The sequence below is a fragment of the Scophthalmus maximus genome, chromosome 16 (genome assembly GCF_022379125.1).
Source record: "Scophthalmus maximus strain ysfricsl-2021 chromosome 16, ASM2237912v1, whole genome shotgun sequence".
Classification (NCBI taxonomy): domain Eukaryota; kingdom Metazoa; phylum Chordata; class Actinopteri; order Pleuronectiformes; family Scophthalmidae; genus Scophthalmus; species Scophthalmus maximus.
In genome coordinates, this window is record NC_061530.1 from 15,462,942 (window position 1) to 15,482,500 (window position 19,559).

General features: G+C 42.4%; 2 protein-coding genes across 3 annotated transcripts in view; one reads left to right on the plus strand and one right to left on the minus strand.

Annotated features, from left to right (window-relative positions):
* Nucleotides 1-19,559, plus strand: part of LOC118287281 (phospholysine phosphohistidine inorganic pyrophosphate phosphatase) — a 95,426-nt gene that overhangs the window by 13,126 nt on the left and 62,741 nt on the right. The gene's annotated exons all lie outside the window — the stretch shown is intronic.
* The window catches only part of LOC118287279 (carbohydrate sulfotransferase 15-like), a 32,203-nt gene that overhangs the window by 10,516 nt on the left and 2,128 nt on the right, over nt 1-19,559 (minus strand). The window contains exons 2-4 of one of the 2 annotated variants that reach the window (XM_035612310.2): nt 8,519-8,597; nt 2,245-2,841; nt 565-904 (exon numbers count right to left, since the gene is read on the minus strand). In XM_035612310.2, the coding sequence (XP_035468203.2) occupies nt 565-904; nt 2,245-2,688 (784 nt within the window). In that variant the 5' untranslated portion in view covers nt 2,689-2,841; nt 8,519-8,597. The remainder of the gene's footprint in view (nt 1-564; nt 905-2,244; nt 2,842-8,518; nt 8,598-19,559) is intronic. The other variant, XM_035612309.2, reaches the window with a different exon arrangement.

Consider the following 19,559-nt stretch of genomic DNA (forward strand, 5'->3'; position numbering starts at 1 on the left):
CAACTTTAGGAAGGCAGAAAAACTTCTCAAGTTTGTTTTCATACACGGCACAAGACAGCTCTTGAATAATCACTTCTCGGTTGATCGCATTGGGAAATTGAACTGTACACACTAGAGACGCTTGATACATGTCCAGATAGATTTCAAATAAAGACAATTGTGGCCACAGTTTTCTTGGGGGGGTATATGGGATGTAGAAAAATCTCTCTAACAGTTTAGTTGTCAGTCAATACCCTCAGGACTTTCAACCCAATTACCTACTACAATGTATAAAAACGCTTGAATTTAGCTGCCGCAATCCGCACTTCTTAACGACGTGATGAGTAAAAAATACAGAAGATAAATTTAATTATGCCTGGGAAAGAGACAGGCCTGCCTTTGAGGTTGACAACCCCCTCAAATGTGTGTCACTGAGGGCTTTTCTGAAGCTCACTGAGGTATGGCTCTGTCAAAGTTATATACTGTAGACTATCACATTTCACACTTCCAATACCCTGGGGCTCTCGTTATTATAAACCAGCCTGGAGGCCCCTTCCACAGAAAATTACACCTTTCTTTACTCACCAAACCTCTTGCGCGTCCACCAGTGCGGCTCTTTGAACGTGGTGAACCTGACATCCGGGTGTAGCCTCAGTCTATCGTACAGGTCCGTAGTGCCACACTTTGGTTGGCCTATGATATAGAAATAAGGAAGGCACCGCATGCGGTAGGGTTTCCCGTCATGGTGAAACAAGTGCTCCCGGAAAGTGTTCCTCAAGTGCTGAAACACGGTCCGGAAGCGCCTGGAATAGCGTGCGTACAAGTTTGTCCTGTATGGGTCCGAAGTGATATTCCCAGTGTATTCCTCATACCAGCAGGGGTTCTTGACACCAGGCAGGAATTTGCGGGGGATGACAGAAAACATCTGTAAAGGTAAAAGCAAGAATATCTGTAAACGTACTTCCCAAATTTGAAAACAAATCCAGTGTGAGATCATCATTGCAAAGATACACTAAAGGAAGTGTTTTAGCTGGTGGTGTGAGATCGAAGTACAAGTTCATGGCAATTCACATATACTGTCTTAAGAGGGGAGGTAAATCTGTTCTAGATTGACAAGTAAGTGCACTTACTACAAAGGCATGCTATGTGTCAGAGAGCATTTAAATCTGACTTTTTTTTTTATTGTTAACATATACATAGGATGAGTGTTTTTCTGAAATTAATGCATTCCAGTCACATTTATTCAAAATTCGAACTCGGAGGGGAAAGTTCATATTCCGACTATTAGTACCCCTTTTGAATTCAAAAAATTCAAATACATTTGAACAAATTGTGTGTCATGTCAAATGTATCCCATGTGGAAAAAGTGACTTCACTTCAACAGACTTCAGCAGACACTCTCTATCTTTCAAGTTAAAGCTAGTCTCCTTGGCCTGTACTGCAGCCATTTTCCCTTCCACCTTGTTTGGGGGGGCTTGATGCCTTCAGTCTGCAATGTTGAATCATTGTCCCGACGCTGTGCCCTTTAGAAGGCTACAAGTCCTTCATTGTTCACCCCATCTGGATGTACATACCCTCAACACTTTAACCTTTATAGTGTAGTTATTTAATTTAAAATCCAAAGAGTTGGTCTCATGCGAAACATTTGCTAGGTCAACCTGTTGTCATACTTTCAGATAGCAGTGTATACGGACATGTTAAATTATCCGCGTGTGTCGATGGTACAAGATCAAACTGACTGTGAGACACGACTAAGGAGAATTAGTGTCAGACCCGTCCACAGATGTGGTATTGATTGTCCCGCGGTCACACTCTCCTATGCATCAGCTTGTTCAATAAGAAATTAGTTATGTTGCGAACAGCTCTGGCACAAGCCATTATCATTAGGGTTAACAATTAATTGAACCGCGCTTTGAGGTGGGACGGACTCTGCCAGGAACCCACAGTGTTTGAAGACTGCGGGATGACTTTGAGCTTTAAATCCCTTCTGGAAAAAAATTAAATAGCTAGAGACATATATGCAATTATCTGGTGTTATATAGGAGGTTTACAGAGCTGGTTTATCTCTTTATAAATTAAATTAGAAACTGCAGCCTGTGGGAAATTTCACCAGTGTAGCTGTACTGGACCATGTGTCGACGGCATGTAGGCATGAATACTGATCTGAATCACCTTTTCTCTAAGCATTTCAATAAATTGATAAGATCTCCTTGAAAACGTCGACTGGGAAATGAGACAGAAATACAGTTTGTTCTGGCTACTTACGTGTGGCTCACTGTTAACCAGCGCCTTAAGCTCCGGGATCTGTCGACTGCTGCCAAACTCCACCTTGGATGTGATGGACTTGACCACCAGTTTGACATGTGCATAGTCCTTGACTAAGGAGAGGTTGAAAGCAAAAGGTCCTGGGCTGACCAAGCTGCTGAAGTGGTAAGGGGAAGGGGTGAGGAGGAGGCCTTTCTTGTCTCCCGTCAGAATGTACGAAGCCATGATGAGGAACGTGACAGCCAGGCCGAACATGAAGCTGTAGAGGCGGATCTTGCGGAAGTAGCCCAGGGTGCTCCAGCGCCTCGGAAGTTCCCTCTTCACCTCCAGGACTGCAAACAGGTTCATGGGCGTGTCATCCACCTGCAGGAGCAACGGCCTCTTGCGGTAGTCATCCACCGCTGAGCCCAGCAGGCTGTATTTGTAGTCCATCTGCGTCATCATGTCAGTGTCCCGGGAGCCCCAAGTGTCACCGCTCAGACACAGGGAGGCGTTACGGAGCAGGAGCCAGCCAGACAGGAGGGTTTGAGATGGTGCCCACAGTTTATGTCCATTATGGGTTGTGGAGAACAGCCCACCTCACCCACTCGTGCCTCCCTGGTAAGAAGAAAATGAGAGAGATCATGTTAATAGTGACTCGTTGTGTCTGTTGCACAAGGTCTAATGCAGGAACTTTGTCAGATTCCACGGAAGTCTATGCAATACTTTTGCAAAGACCAGTAGTCATATCCTGTACCAAGTGCTGACTTGCATTTGGTATCTGTTCATCTGAGCACCAGGTTCTTTCTTTTTTAAATATATATTTCATACCCCAAGAGCATGTCATCACATCCCTTAGTCTCTGATGACAAAGTAATGCTGCTTTGGAAGCTGGGGGTGTTAGCAGAGAAAAGCAGTGACTGTCTGCTCTGAATATTGATGACTTACCCCAGCTGCTAATAGGAAGTAATTCTGTAAATAACAACTAACTTCCTGTAAAAGCGTCACCATTTCTTGAAAGTCACCCTGATATCATTTCCACTGTGACTAAACCTTAAGGGGGAGGTAAAAAAAATCACGTTATGCAAGGTTAAATTAATTTCTCTGACTACCTCTTTCTCTTTCATTTTTAATCAGACAGCACAGCTACACCCTCCCCAACCTCGCAGTCCATCTTCCCATCCTCCCTGTGCATCGGAGTAACAATATGGAGGGAGCGATAAGGACACGGGATGCATTCAGCGTAGTAACTACGAGGCTGCATGTCAGACTCTCCTGGGGAGAGACACGAAACATTAGAGAAATATCCGCTTTAGACCGGAGAAGGGATTATATTATCAGAAAAAGGTATTGCTCACTGTGAAGTCAACAGTCGCCAGCAGATAAAAGAAAGGCCCGGTGTCTAAAGGGTGAAAGAATTGGGGATATTTATGATAATGCTCCTGCAGCCGCAATGTCTTGTTGTATCCTTTGTGTCTGGAGCTAAGCCAGCATGGTGGCAGTGAATAGAACACAATGTTATGAAAAAAAGCCGGCAGAGCTGAGGGTCTTTGGCACTTTTGAAAAGATGAGCATGTGGACTTGACTGACGCCTCTGGTAATGTTTCACACCTTCAATACTTGGACGCAGCAACAAGGTTGTTGTATGTAATACCTCCAACCTGCTCCAGCTCTGCATACATCATAAGATAGCGGCAATATGGAAGTGAGTCATCGCTCCTCCTCGCAGCGGCTGATATCGTCTGTCCCCACACCAGCGGCCATCGCTCACACCCTTTTTCACGGCTCCGTATTTTTGTGGAGCTTGCGGGTAGGGCTGATAAGAGGGGGGCTGGAGAAGTGCCGGCCTCCCAGCTCCAGCAATGTCATTTACTCGTAGCTGTGCCCTTCACATCACGCAACAGCCTCTCCAGTACATAGGTAGGGGGGGGGGGCACGACACACGTTCTGCACTGAGAAGACCAATTTCTAACCCTCAAGACGTTTGTCCGACTGCAATTGCAGTCGGTGAAAAAGAGAGCGCTGTAGAATAAAGGATTCACTGAAAAGAAGCTGAAACCGCAGTCAGATATAAATGTTTTCACTTTTAGCCAGAAAATGAATGATCTTCTGGAGCAGGATTGTCACTTTCCAGAGAAAAAGTTATGAGAGTCTGAGTAATGGATTTTAAATTATGATAGCTACTTCAATTAAAGTTTGCCCACACATCACAGATGGCGTATCAATGCTTCTCTTGCATAAAGTTCACCAGAACAAGCACGAGCTCCCTGTTATTCAAACACTCTGAAATGGTTTGTGAACAAAAATTGAAGTGATGAGCGCTTCGCGAGGGACTAAGAGGTTTGCTTTTAACGGAACAGTAATCACTGCAAGTCTGACGTCCTGCTCCATCACAGAGACAGCCACTGCACTGTGTAATCAGAGCACAAAAAAAACTGAATTACATTTTCAGCATTGTACTTTTGGTAACAAGCCCGATGTTTGCACTCATCTGTAGTCGTCATGTCCTTAGCACTTATCGACTGGCCGCGTCCTTCATTAAGCCCGAAGTCAATGGGGGGCTTGTGCTCAAGGCTATTTGAGATAGAGGGAAGGGAGAAGAGGGCATGGGACGTAAAGATGGAGGGTAAAAGAGAGAGAGCCGAGAGATGGAGGAAGGAGGAAACTGTCTGTCATTGAGAGAGAGATTGTCACTCTCAAGGGACCTAGCATCTAAATCAATCGGCTAACTGTAGCAGTGGGCGACTGGCAGCTTGACAGACCTGCTATATTCATAAAGGGAATGCATTGCGCCTGTCCATCAAACATGATGAAATGGCTGAACTCCACCAGAAATATGGCTGGGAGTGGACAAAGAGGGACACAAGGTTGCATCATCCACCTTTTTCAGCCGCCGGACCTTCAAATCCACAATAGTAAAGAGTGTGGATTTGAACACCTTCCTCAGTAATGGGCATCCATTTGAGAAACATTTAGGTTGCCAGGTTGTAAAAACCCCTTTGGCTCGTGTATATTCTCCTCTGGCAAAATGTGCTTAATCTTTTTAACGTTTGTACTGGCATTAGAGTCTGAAAATTACTGACATTTTGTGTCCATATCTTGAGTTTTAGAAAATGTGGAAACACTGGCTGATATTTTGGACAATACTTTGGCGTGGTCCCAGTGACGTCAGGAGAATGTGACTGCTGATTGGCTTTCGTGATATCTCGTCAGGCTAATCTGCTCGAGTACAAATATTTCAACACCGGCAGGTGAAGCGAATGATGTAAAATTCGTGTCATTGACTAAATAGTTAATCTTATCACATGCATCTCACAAAATTCGCTTTCGCATTTGGTCTGAATGCACCAAATCATTAATACTTGAATACGTATATTTCATAGTTGATGAGTCATGGGTTTCATAAGCCATCAAAGTTGATTGAAGAGCAAGCTTAAAGTCAAGTTAGTCGTATTTATATAGTGCCATATAAGAACTTCCCTTTTGACGAGAGGAAACGGTCTATCGTGTCATTCAGAGAAAATATAAGCGAATAAAGGCAATCAGCGACATTTGTTTTAAAGTCTTGACATTTCCATCTCTGCACTGGAAAACCATCCAGTGTCACACACTAGCAGCTAATTGCTGTTCTCTTGTGCACCTTTTCCTCTGCACTTAACAATTATGTCCTTTGTGTTTACCGCTGCCAGCACACGTTGATTGATTACTTGTGTGAAAAGCTGCTGTGTAAGATGAATAGATTTTCTAATTCTTTTTTGTACTTCATAAAAGCAGCAATTGGAAACTCGTTTTTGTTAACCGCCATTAAATCATTTTCTGTAGAAAATGGAATTTCAAGCTGGTCATATTTCAGCTTTTCTCATCTAGCGAATGTAATGTGCTTTCTTTTGGTATTGATTGTGGACAGAAAAGAAATGTGGTGGTGACAAAAAAAGACAAGACTTTACTTTCAGGGCAGAAATATCTGTTCTGTTTCCTTATGACCATGGTCATATTTCAAAATAAATGCTCTCGAACGATAGGAATGACTCTGCAGCCCTTTAATCATTCATTCCTCAAATGACAGCAGTGAACGATCATTACACCTGGCTGGAGAAGGAGTCTGTGCAGCTCTCTGGTATTTTTCAAATTGAGGGAATTAATTGCATGTCCTGCTGATGGGCCCCTGAAATGACCCATTTTTGTTTTGGTTCAAAGCAAACGAGTCAGCCCGTTCTCAGACTACAAAAGACTCACTATTCCATATCACAGAGAATAGTTAGAATATCTTGGTTATCCTCACAGACTTCCCTGCGATTCTGTCTTCTTCTTCGACTGCTGGAGAAGATTAAAAGGCCTCCCCCCCTCTCTTTTGGGCATAACACTAACCTGTTTAGAGTGGAAGTCAAAAGTTTCTTGCTTGTTTTCTCTTTGAAAAATAGTACAGGAAACTCACGAGGACACCGTAAAACAATCTGCCTCTGTATACGAGTCTGTCCTCAGGCAACCATGACAGAGAGGTCTTCCCAGATTTCAGAGCGTCTTTTATTATTCATCGCTGTTTACATTGCATGACAACTTAAACTTCAACCATCTGTAGGTTTTAACAGGTAGATTAGAGGTTGTGTTTGAAACTGTGATGCATGCGAATTTGCTATAAGTGATGAGTTGATAACCTCAAGCAAGCCTGATCCATAAGAGTCAATGAAGAAAAAGGTTAGATCCTGAAAGACGAATGAATCAACTGTTAACCTGGTCTATAATAACGAGGGGAATTTAGAGATGTCATCGACGACGAGAGTAAGCATTTCCATGCTCTCTCGACACAACACTCCTGACAGCATGAGGCACAGAGCGGGAGATGTAATACTGACTGATAAACAAGAGAACACAATGTAAACAAGATTATCCCTGATTCATTGCACAGGTGTGCAGAGTAATACAATATTGCTGCCTCCCTGTGAAGCCAGAAACAAAGACATTTGCCTGCAGTCTGTTATCGGTGGCAGAAGTAAAAAAATAAATAAAAATAGTATCGCAAGTGGAAGTACAGCATAGACAACAATCTGCTGGCAGCCTGCCCCTCACAACCACAAAGTCCGAGAAAAGAGACAAAGCAAAGCAAACAAAGGTACTTCTGCCTACTTCAGGGAGACGGGAGAATATAAAACAGGAGCACAAACTGACGGGGTGGACTGAAAACCCTACGATGAAGAGACCTTGAGAATAAAACAGCACATAGTTTCCACAGAGTCCTTGTGTGCAGCTGCCCAGGAGTGCTCTCAACCTCCTCCCACAAAGCGATTCCAACCGTTCACTGTCACACTGTTGGAGATGCTGTTTGTCAATCGGGGGACAAGCTGAGAGCATTATGAAGCCATTCTCCCCAAGGACAACTTATGGATCCTCCAAAGCAAATAAGCAAACAAATGAAGAATAGAGCAAAGACTGCTAATGACTGAGTGTGAGTAGAATGTCAGCACTGCCTGCAGACTCGGGCGGTTTCCAATAATGGCTTTTTTTCTACACAAATGGCTCATGAGCTGAGAGTAAAAGCCAATACTGGCTGAAGGGCTGTAAACATGTAATCACTGTATGTTCACTCCAGAGAAAACCATCTGATCATCCACGCTGCTGTAACGTGAACCCTCAAACATCACCCAGAGCAGGGATGTGGACTGTGGTTGAAGTCCAGCAACAACACAGGAAGTTCTGTCAGGGCGAGAGCGTGACAGAGGCAGTCGGAAGGAAGAACAAAGGGTGTGTCACTGCTGTGTCAGCCGGAGGAGAGAAAAAAAATGTTTTCTTCCACTAGGCCACTAGCAATAATTAAAGTTCAGCATGGGGCCAATGCAGGGGTGGTACAGCCATGAGACTCAGTGACATGTGACACTGAGTCAGCCTGATTGGTTGAAGAGGGCTGGTGATATATAGCTGCTGATGACTCCTCCAGTATCAAAGCTTTTTTTAATTCGTCAGGGAATCTTACTTATTATTTTAGTAATATTATTATTGAGCAGCTAGTTTTTAACTGGTTGAAAGTTGAAATATTTAAGCCCTGATTTATATGCTTGCATATGTGGTTACCGTGGTAACAGCAAGTGTGGTTTGATACTATAGAGCAAACACAAAAAGCTGCTTCTTCTCAGAAATACGAGAGGAGCAGTTTCAGTTTCGAGCACGACCAAACAGTCACGCTGGTTTAATGCAAAAAAAAAAAAAATCATAATTGCGACCGCGATCAGATGTCACGCCGCACTCACATCAAGTAGTTTTTCCACACAGTGACGAGGCATGTTGAAAGGAGTCGGGGTACCTTTGCTCGGGGAGTTCACCTGCGGCTCTTGTTCTAACAGATCGCTGCATGTGGCTCGTCCTTCTTGTTCTATTTATTACTTTTTTTGAAAAAAAAGAGAGAAAATGAGCCACTCCATGTTTTGACAGTTGGATGATTTTAATTCAAAGCAGCGGTAGACCTAAAATGGTATCATAAATGGGGTTAGTTCTTTGAAAATATTAGATTATGAAAAGATAAGTCTCCCACACAGCCTAAAGTTATGTTGCCCACTGAAAGAAAATATTGACTGCTGCAATTTTCAGTAAATTAGGTTTTCTTGTGCTGAGGACATCTCAAAAAATGCTTTTAGTAAAAGAAAATAATTTGGGGGGAAAAACAGAAGCTGCACCTTTATGTTGGTCTAAAAACACAAATGGTAAACCTGATTTTTTTTTACTCAGGTTTTGTAATATTGACTTTTATTACTAATCCAACTTAAATCATCATAATAACTACTGATAATAAATACATGATGGAAAATGGAAATCATGCGCGTTAACTATGGAAATTTATTTAAATTTAAATCAAAGAAGAAGCTTCATTGGTGGAAGCAAATTAAAGCGAGAACAAAAACAAGCTACTGAAGCATGAAGTTAATCCTCGCAATAGCTTGGGAGAACAAGGGAAACATCTGGAAATGGGATTGCATCAAGTTACATTTCCACAATATACCACAAAGCACACTGATGATAGAGCAAGCAAGGGGTCATATGACCTGTCAAGTATGTCACTTCCTCTTTGAACACCCCCCCCAGGGACTGTGGCCCAATCCAATCATGTAAATCACAACCGTGTAACACAAGCAGGAAAGGGAAGATCAGCATTCGCCGTGGCTCATGAGTGGATTCCTGGATCATATTACCCGGGGAGAAGACATCCATCACATTCCCCCAGATCACACACACTGTTGACCAAGAGATCAGACTCTAATCTCCAGGAAATCAGGCAGCAGGAGTTCAGGGAGACCAAGACCTGACCATGACCTGACCAGAGCCAGCGGGGTCAAATTATCAACACAGCCCTGAGACACTCTCACTGCAGAGGAGGGTGGCGAGGAACCTGGCCTCTGCCCCGGATTCACAACTGCTGCTAAGCTCGGATCTCAGGTGGACTCCCACTTCAGCACTTTCTCCTCCGTCTAATCTTTTATTCATTATTTTAATTTTCGCTGGCAGCCTCCCACAGCCTGGGCTCAGTCTGAGGTCAGAGCGTCACACTGCGACTACTTAGTCGCATTCTGCAACCATTTTTTGAAGTCGGGCGCTTCCAAATTCTATAACTTGGATTGATTAAAAATGGTGCTCCAAGATTTTGTGCTGGTGCTGGGAGTGCCAGACAGAGCTGGTACTGTAAAGTTGGTCTGGAGCCCTGGAGGTGTCATTATGAAGGTGCCAGGAAAACGGTGGTCGACAATTACATTATTGATTGCGGAGGTGGATGTTGTGTGAAGTAAAATGGAATCTTCTGGTCTTTACCGGGAACGCACAAAATGAGGCAAATCGGGTACTGAAAATCTTAATTGAGAGATTAGAGGAAAGGTGAAAGGTCATCTTTTCTTCTTTGGCCGAGAGCCCATTTTACATAAAATGATGTATGTACAGCAGCAATTTTATTTTAATCCATTAAAAAAAAAAAATTCAAGGATTTCTTCTGTGAATGAAACGGGGCCTCAGATTTGAGGGGCAAATGTAAGACAGTGCCTTGTTTGCACTTCATTTCCAAAGAATAAATTATCAGGATGAACTTGAATGTGATGTCTGTTGCTCGTTATCTAACTTTATACCCTGATGAATTAAAATTATTCCGGAGACATCCTTGTGTTTTTTCATGTCTTCCCTGCTGTTCCTGCTGTTAGAGACAGTCTTTTATTTTTTTGGTTGGGGGGGGGCATGCAATCTTTCTAACTGTGATCTTCCAGTCACTTTGATTCCGTTTCTCCATCTTATCTATTGTCTTGCATTTTGTGTCGGTGGTCAGATGCTGCTGTGTCTTTGATGTTGATTCATATTCTTTGTTTTTGAAATATGAATCCGTCTTGCTGACAGTCTGGGATGTAAGTTGAAATAAAAAGGAGACGATGACTGACATAGACAACTGTATTTTGAGCTGTAGGGAGGTAAAAAACCTGCAACGAGGACAAGAAGTCATGAACTACCACTTCGATTCATGGACACTGTGCTGAGTAGGAGGACCAGATGTTTTGGGGATTTGTGGAAGATGTGCCAATCAGTTCCTCATCGCCTTGCGGTGCATGCTCTCGTGTTTTGAATCGCCAATAATGTGGGTGGAAGTTGCAGCTTATAACATTCATGTTGAGCACTCAGCAACTTGTCAGTTTTCCTGGAAATTCAATTTAAAAAAGACGAGGCTTCCCACAAAACTTGTACTTGGAGACTGGACTTCACGGGAGACAACACCAAAAGCAACCACTGAGGCTAGAAATCACCCCTTTACCTAATATGACCTCTTCCTCCAGACGACCACCTTTCCATTTGCTCGACACCAACACCTGCTCCTGCTCAGCTCCCCACTCTCTTTACGAGACTTGACAGCCAAGTCTCTCTTACATGTGGACCAAAGTTCAATCTACTGTTAATCTTCCTTTTGGACAAGAAGCAGACGGACCCGGGGGAAAAACAGTTGGTAATTAATCCAATGGGAATGTTAACTGTTTCCAGTGGAATGCCTCAGAGCCCACGCAAGCAGCACAAGTGGCTCTGATCCAAACCGGCTCGCTGAAAATTTTGGGGAAAACCATAACACCACAAAAATATTGTGGTTAAAACAATATTGCACGCCGGAGGTACTTTTCCATCCGAAAGTTGTTGCCTTCTGACGCCCTTGACATTTGCAGGACACATTTGTAAACACTTGCTTTGTGCCCTGGGATCACACTGCACTTCAAGTTGGTAAACCGCTACTAAAAATCAGACTTTACGGCACAGCTGTGCAACATTTAAATACAGTACATATTTCGGTAAACACTCGATGGGGCTATAATGAGAGACAATGAAGTTGAGAAATTCGAAACATAGATCAAGGGCACTCAGACATGTGTTCCCAACAAAAGGGGGTGAACATAAAGGTTCGAGTGGCCAAAAACATGCAAGAAACATTTGTGACTGATCCTTTGAAAAACTCAAATGCATGCACGGCATTTATTTGGCACCATTTGGGTGAAGATCTTGCATCCGCTTGTGACTGCAGCTGAAACAATCTGTCTGTTGCCATTTTTAGCCGTACTAGCACCATAGCTTTGGGATAGCAGTGTCGATCTGTCAGGGCCCCCATTTGTCCAGACGGAACTTTTCTGTAACTCAATAATTATTGGATGAATTGCTGTGAAATTATTTTTAGATATTCATTGGAACCTATACTGATATTGTCGATCACCTGATTTTTCCTATTGCGCCGTCTGCATGTTGATATTTGTGGCTTTGGGTGAAAAGTCTGACTGATACAGATTTTTGGGAGCAGATGGTAATATTGGGGAGTAACAAAAATTCTGATACTGATATATCCGCTGATATATATAAACAGATAAAAAGAATTTGGCAGCAATTCTTAAGATTGTCGTTACCAAACCATTATGACAAAGACATGTAATTGAGGCTTGATATTTTACAGTTTAACCATAAACTTTATTAGAAATAACTATATATATATATATATAATATGTTATTTGTGTCTGCTTTCTAGAAAGGTCATATGTTTTAAGGTTGACAAGGAGAGGAGACACGTCAGACTTATGCTCTCATATGGCAACATCTCAGATTTGATTTCCAATTAAGTTCAGTGGTTGTTGTGAAAAACAAAAACACGACGTGTCACTCAGTTGTCCTGCTGATTGTCAACACCTAATGGTAAAATTCAACAGAACGTTCCGGTGTTTGGCTTCTTATCAAACCAGTTTGACACTGGCCCAATCCCCCCTCCCCACAGAGGTACTGACCTTCAGATTAACATCCACTGTTTTAGAGATAAGAAACATTCAAAGTTGTTCTGCGCTCATTGAGTTTATCTAACTGCTGAAAATGTTATTAACACACAGGAGAACACGCAATCTATCAAATGGAGAAATGAGAGTCCTCATGCTGAGTTAGGTTTTCACCTCACAGCACTGAAATTATACTTAACTGTGACTGATTATTCACTGGCTCCAGTTTGGGAGGTTTAATTAAATCATAACGTAGTTGTTTTTCATCTATCACACTTAAGTCAAATTAACAAACACTTTTCGGCTTGTTAGCAGCCAACTGTGTGATGATATAAAAACCAGCGCAACTTCATCACTACTACTCAGTTTAACAACAAGATTGTGTGAAGATTTGTGAAGTGTAGAGGTTTTATGGTTTTTCATTTATCGCTACTGAATGAAAAGGACCCTTGGGGTGTTTTGTGTTGCTTGTGATTCACTGTTCCCAGTAGACAGACGTTTAATGTTTTTTTCTTTTAACATCCTCCCAGTTGCCCAGCCAGACAGTGGAGATGGTGATGGCACCCTCGACTCATATCAGCTAAAGTCCAAGAGCTTCTACTAAGCAGAAAAACTGTTTACAAAACTCAGTGTGCAAATTTTCCCACATTATATGTGACTCTGAAGTAACACGTAAGAATTTTGACCCTGTTTTTCCACCAGAATCTGACTGGACACTGACATTCCACTCACAACACAGTTTTCCAATGAGGATGTTCACGAAAGCTCTTCTCATTTCACCATCGGTATAATTTGTTCACAGATTTTATCCACAAATCTTCTTTACAATTGGCAACTACAATTTCTCATGCTGATTCATTAGAAACATTTGCAAAGGTTGATTTAAAAATACAAACTTTGAAATTATTTTTGCCCCATCAAACTCAATCTACCAAAAACATACATACAACAAACTAGTCTTTCACCAGTCCCGCGGTTGGGATGATTCCAAAAGACACTCAGCACAGTCAGAGAAATCTATCTTTTCTATGCAGATACAGGCTTGGATACTGTTGGCACCTAGCGACGCACCATCAGTGAAGTGAATAAAAAGTCAGCCAAATTATTAAACAGTTACGCTTTTCCATCTGTGACTTTTGTATGAACGACGATGAGGAGGGGCTCCACAGGCTGCCACGTTTTCAGAGTAGCTTCCTGTTTTGCCTTTAATAAGCCACATTCGTGAAGGTTCTCCCGCAGACGCGTAGTAATCCTTTGCAGTAGCGGGTGTCACACCTAGTTAACAGTCAGAGCTTTATCTCTAACTGTGCTGAGCCTCCTGCCAGATAGGGATATGTGCAAGGATTGAGTTTTGGCCTATGACTGCCAAGAAAACGTGTGAATTGACAAAACCTGGAGCTATTAACGAGTCGGTTGGCTTTACCGCTCCGCCGCTCGAGAGCGGCCTGATGCACACAGTTTGAGGGAGGCTACTCGAGGGCGTCCCACAGGATCCATGATATTAACTTGGCCTGTGGATTTTTCATAAGATGCTTTTTGGATTTTCTTTATTTTATAAGATGCTGTGCTCTATCTCCCCCCTGCTACATAATGCATATGACTCTGCAATAATGAAGGCTTGGACACATTCTCCAGGTTTAACAGACAGGCAGGCAGGTTAATTCTCCAAATTAAGAGTGAGAATGAAAAGGTCTCCTTTAAATATAGAGGATTAATTTGCACGGTATCTTCATTTTTGAGGTTGCCAATATGTCCCAACTCTTTCACAGAGGGATTACTTGCACTGTAATTTCAGTGTCAGATTTAGCATAAATTACAATAATACCACCTGCCCTGTTTAATATTCTCTGGAGGTAGATTGTGGCAAAAAAAACAAACCCAAACAAGTTTAATCACATTTCTACCTGATAAATGGAGGGAAGGGTAAAGGTGCTCTGACTACAACAGCACATCCATCTTGCAAGTGGGAGAAATTTCCCTACTCTGACAAAAGGTTCATACTGGCAGTGGCTGCCTGCGCAGATATGAAACTCCAGCTCCAAATTAACTTTGCTGGGATAAACCCACAAAATGATAGCTGCCGCGACGAAAATAACATTTGTACAAATTCCTCCTGCCTGGTGCCAGATTGTGAGTGTGTGTCTTCACTGCCAAAAAAGCCTGAGAAAATGTAAACAGCCCCCGATGGTGCGTCTGACGCGCCTGCTGGACATTTCAAAGCTGTCTGGTAAACGGAACTCGATGTTGACCTTTGAACTCGAACAGACGCACGGCTAGGTGGCAAGCGCGTGCAAGTTTTTTGGGGGGGTTTTGTTTACCAGAGTTCTTGTTGGGGTTAAATGAGCCCCGGGGCTGCTGCTGCTGCTGCTGCTGCTGCTTGCACTTTTAATCACAGCCTTAACCATGCATGCAGTTACAGTACATTACTTGGAAGATGGTGTAAACAGAAATTGAACTTTAATCAGTCTCAATGGTTTGTTGGTCATTCAGAAGACCACAGACAGCACGGTGCGGAGAAACGGACGAGGTATTGAACGTTGCTTGTTTAAAGGGAAATAAGTGGAAAATGAACACATCTCTCCACAACGCGGAGCATTTTTGAGATCCCCACAGGTCCATTCTGTGCCCATTAGAGTGACATCTGGAAGACAGACACCGGAGTCACACACAACCACTAATACTGGGTCTTTTCTGCGAACACAACCTAAAATAATAAGCCCTAACTAAGGGATTCCATGGCAGCGCATGAAAGCATCCATCACCCGGTGGTGGGGTAAATTTAGATTTTTCCTTTTTAAAAGTTCATGTGCGTAGAAACAGAATCATAAATATTTTCCTGTGCACTATAACCAAATACTTACGCCTGTTTTCACAGTCGTATCACATTAGACAGTAAATATGGCTTCTTCTTTATTCATGTGTTCACAGAAAAGTACACAGACATGTTGACTCACAACTGCTAGTTTAATTATTTCTTTTGATTCGACTTAACTCGACAGATGGGACACAACAGATCATTTTCCATATTTTCCCCCATTTTCCCTGATTTCCTTTTTAGAAGATGTTTGAGTAATAAATGCCCCTTATTTAGCCCCACCAAAATGATCAATACCTGTCACGTCATATACGTGTTTTCTGACCTACCACCACATTAAACCTACCTGGTTATGGTCAGATGATGATTATAACCATCTATCCCAACCCTGTCCCTGGGTGACTTCTCTTGCAGCAGTCAGACAAACAGCTGTTGTTTCTATTTGAAGCTAATTGGCACCAATGAAATTTAAATATTAGCCGCTCTTGTTCCAGGCAAACTTGTGGATGTAGAGTCAACCACCACTGGATTATATTGATACTGAAGAAAATGTCAACATGTGGTGATAGTCAGGCAGGTTCTGGAGTTATTTCTATGAATTCTAAGTAGATTAATTCAAGTTATTTTGCAATGGACATCGGAGATAATAACCCTCAGAGAGCGTCAGTCCCACTAGATATAAAATTTTGCATATCTTGTCTGTGTGTTTACGATTTTACTGAGGTATGAATGTTGATGCTAATTGTAGAAAACGGATGCTAATAACTGCCTTTCACTTCACGCTGCATCTCTTTACCTCACCCTTTACCCCCCTTGACTCTGCCACGGTAACTCAGCGTCTCAAATCTATGGTTTAATCCAATCAGCTCCTTTTAGAAGGAATAAATGAATAGATAAATAAAAATCCACATATTTTTCTTGAAAATTCAGTGAAAGCTAAAAATAAAAAGCCCTAACTATATTTGAGTTTTCCAAAGTATAATATTAATAATGAAGAGGTGATATAAGTAATGTGTTTATGTAAATAGAGATATTTACATAATTGTAAACATACAATTTCCCCCTGCATAAGTAATATTATTCCCTCACCACACAGTGCCATAAATCAAACTAGTAGCTGCATGGAGGGGTGCTGTTCTCGTTCACCACGCTCCATCTATTTGGCACAACTGGGTACAGATGGTGAGGGACATAAAAGCCAGTTTGCTGTCCCGTGCGTCATTAAGACGAGCAGTGACCCTCACCCTGGCAGCGGCGCACAGCAACGTCGGCAACGCCAGATTTACCTTCCTCCTCAGCACCTCGAAAGTCCCGGCGTGATGTCCACAATCACGCACACAGCGTCTTGCGTAATTAGAGAAGATTTTCACAGGTGAAATGTTAAATCAAAGCGAAACACACGTGAAAACTTGTGGTCTGTATAAGCGTGTGAACCATTATTTTCATGCTGATGTCTCACGTCGTATGTTACACTCATTTTGCTTTATATACAGTATGTTAATATCCCCATCCCCATTTTTTCACTCAACAATGCACATTGCAGCGAATGAGACTTTTTTACATTTTGCATTGTAACTTTGAAAACATCTATATGGGAAGTGGAAAATTTTTTAATCCAATTTCAATCTGCCAACATAATTCCACATCGCATGTGGGGTTTGAATCTACATACAAGAGTTTTGCATGTAAAATTATTCGCAAAAAAGGGATTTATAAATATCCCAAGTGACCGCATGCTGCTATACCAACTCTTCCCTTTGTTTACTATAGAATCAATAACACGGCAGAAGAAAAACTATGCAAGTCATTCACAAGATAAAGCAAATTAATGTCTGTCGGCATGTTAGCTTGATCACTGGAAGCTCATCGATTTCAATGATTAATAGCGTCAGACCGCTGCCTCATGACAGACAGCATCTTCTGGAGTGGTTGCTCCTCCACAGCCGCATAAATCCTGCCCCGGTGATCCACTGCTCTTATCAGGAAATTCATAACATAACTTCATTGGAGGATCAATCCATCACCATGGCCCCCTGCATGCACCATTCTTTTCAAAGTCGGACTCCTACACACGAGCCGGATACTGTCTTCTGTACAGAGCGTTCAGTCTTAAAGTGGAGTCTGCTGTCATTATGATGTAAACTCACCAAACAAACAAAAAAAGCTATCTGTCCATGAAACATTAATGTGACAGAGAGGCTACTGATGACAGGCGTAAAGCTAAAGATGGCATCTTCAAGAGCTGACATCTTTTGATGGGCTGCAGAATCGCCCAAGTCAAAACAGCATCTGACGGGGCTGATTTGTTGATGTCGGTGCAAACACACTGTTATCTGCATACTGATGAGATGTATATGAATCTACTGTAGTCGGTTTAACCACAGTTTGCTTGTTTCACACAACCGTCCAAATACTAAAAGTAAATTTGTAGTGATACAAAATGGAGTAAAACAGCAAATCTGATTTTCTGAAGCTGTTAATGATGATTTCATTCATTGTTTCAGCACTAACCAATAATCTTGTAGTCAACGAATACAATGTATGAAAGCTAATCGTTTTTTAGCGCCAACATGTTGCGGGTAACAAAAAAAAAAGAGAGGCCAGTTCTGAGTGACATACAAAAGAGGACATACTTTTTTGAGAGTGAGCTAACCTTGTTATTTGTTAATGTTGCCTGCGTCCATATTGGCTGAGGGTCCATATGGACAGGCTATGTGCCCTGTGCCTCAGAGGAGCCCTGTCGAGCACACTGAGCTTCCTGCCGCAGTGACTAAAATAAAAGACCCTTTAAAAGAGAGGTCAAATGCTTCATTTGAGAAACACAGTGCGCTGCTTCAGGCTGAAAAAGGAGATGTATCCCAAAGAAGGCGAAAAGAAAAAAAGAAAAGGTGTCTGAGTTATCAGAGCGGGGCGAGAATCTGTGAGTCACTGGGAAATCAAAGGAAGGCGGGGTATCCAAAGGACTGGTCAGAGGGTTGTTGTTTGTTTTTTTTGTGGGACACTGAGGCTCTGGGACAGTCAGTTGCTCAGTCTGGTGCAAAATGTCCCAGACGAGTTTGCCTGGGAAGCTGGCAGAGAGTCGGGTGGAGCAGCACAATGTTTACAGCGGCTTCTGATTCCTAGTTAATTTTGATGAATAATAACAACGCGGCCAGGGCCTTGAGAGAAAATGAATCTAGATGAACATCAGCATGTTTCCTTTACGGCAACCAATAAAGACGGCATTCCCCCCTTTTTTGGGGGGTAAATTAAAACATGGATGAATAAAGAAAAACACACACCAGCATGTTGACACTGTGTCATTGAAATGCAGGATGGCAAAATTAAATCACATTTGAAATTCTTCAAGTGTCTGTGCTGATAAAAGCTGCTTCGCTGTGCAAGAAGCACCGTGCCTGCCTTTGCAAATTACACTGACACAATCATGTAACAACAAGATGGTCAAATATTACCAGAAAATCCCCAGAAGCCTCTCAACCCCCCCCCCCCCCCCCCCCCCCCCCCCCCCCCACCTTGTTGCATTTGAACTTGCACTAATCCAGTCTGTGGTTCAACATTTGGCCAAACATGAGGATGCGCTTAATCACTGTCGGTCTCTAATGACCGTAAATCCATGAATCTGAAAAGGGCAAAAGGTCTGGCGCCAAACTCTCCCCTGTTTTCATGATGAAGCCTCTGCAAAAAGGGAATTTAAACCGAGTACCCTTCCCTTGAGGAAATTTCCAACAAACATTTCAATAACAAAGACGTTTGGCTCTTTGTCTGTTTTGCAATAATTAAGAGTGTGCAGCTGGTCGACCACTGAATGAAACATTATCAGTGGAATGGCTAATGGAAGCTAATGATGGAAAACTGTATCCAAAAAGCAAAGATCACAGCGACATGTAATCGACGTCTGACGTTGACAAACTCTTTACATCTCTCTGTTTCATTAGAGTTTTGACATCAATATTATTCATGCGGAGTAGTGCGTCTTTTTTTGCGTGCTCCACCTTTAAAGTTGCACAAAGCCGTGGTTTTGCATGCAGATCTGACGACGTGTGGCGGTGTGATTCATTGTTTATTTACTTTAAGCTCTTTTAAATGAATACTTAATCAAACCCTATATGTAGAGAGCCAAGTTAACGCCGCGTCTAAATCAAGAACAATCAGCCAGAAATATTATGGCTCAACTTATCTCAGACAGAGTAATTCATCAAAGTGCTCAAGTCGCTCCACAGAAAGAGAGGAGGGTTGGGTGGGGGTGTGGAGATGAGACAAGCTCAAAC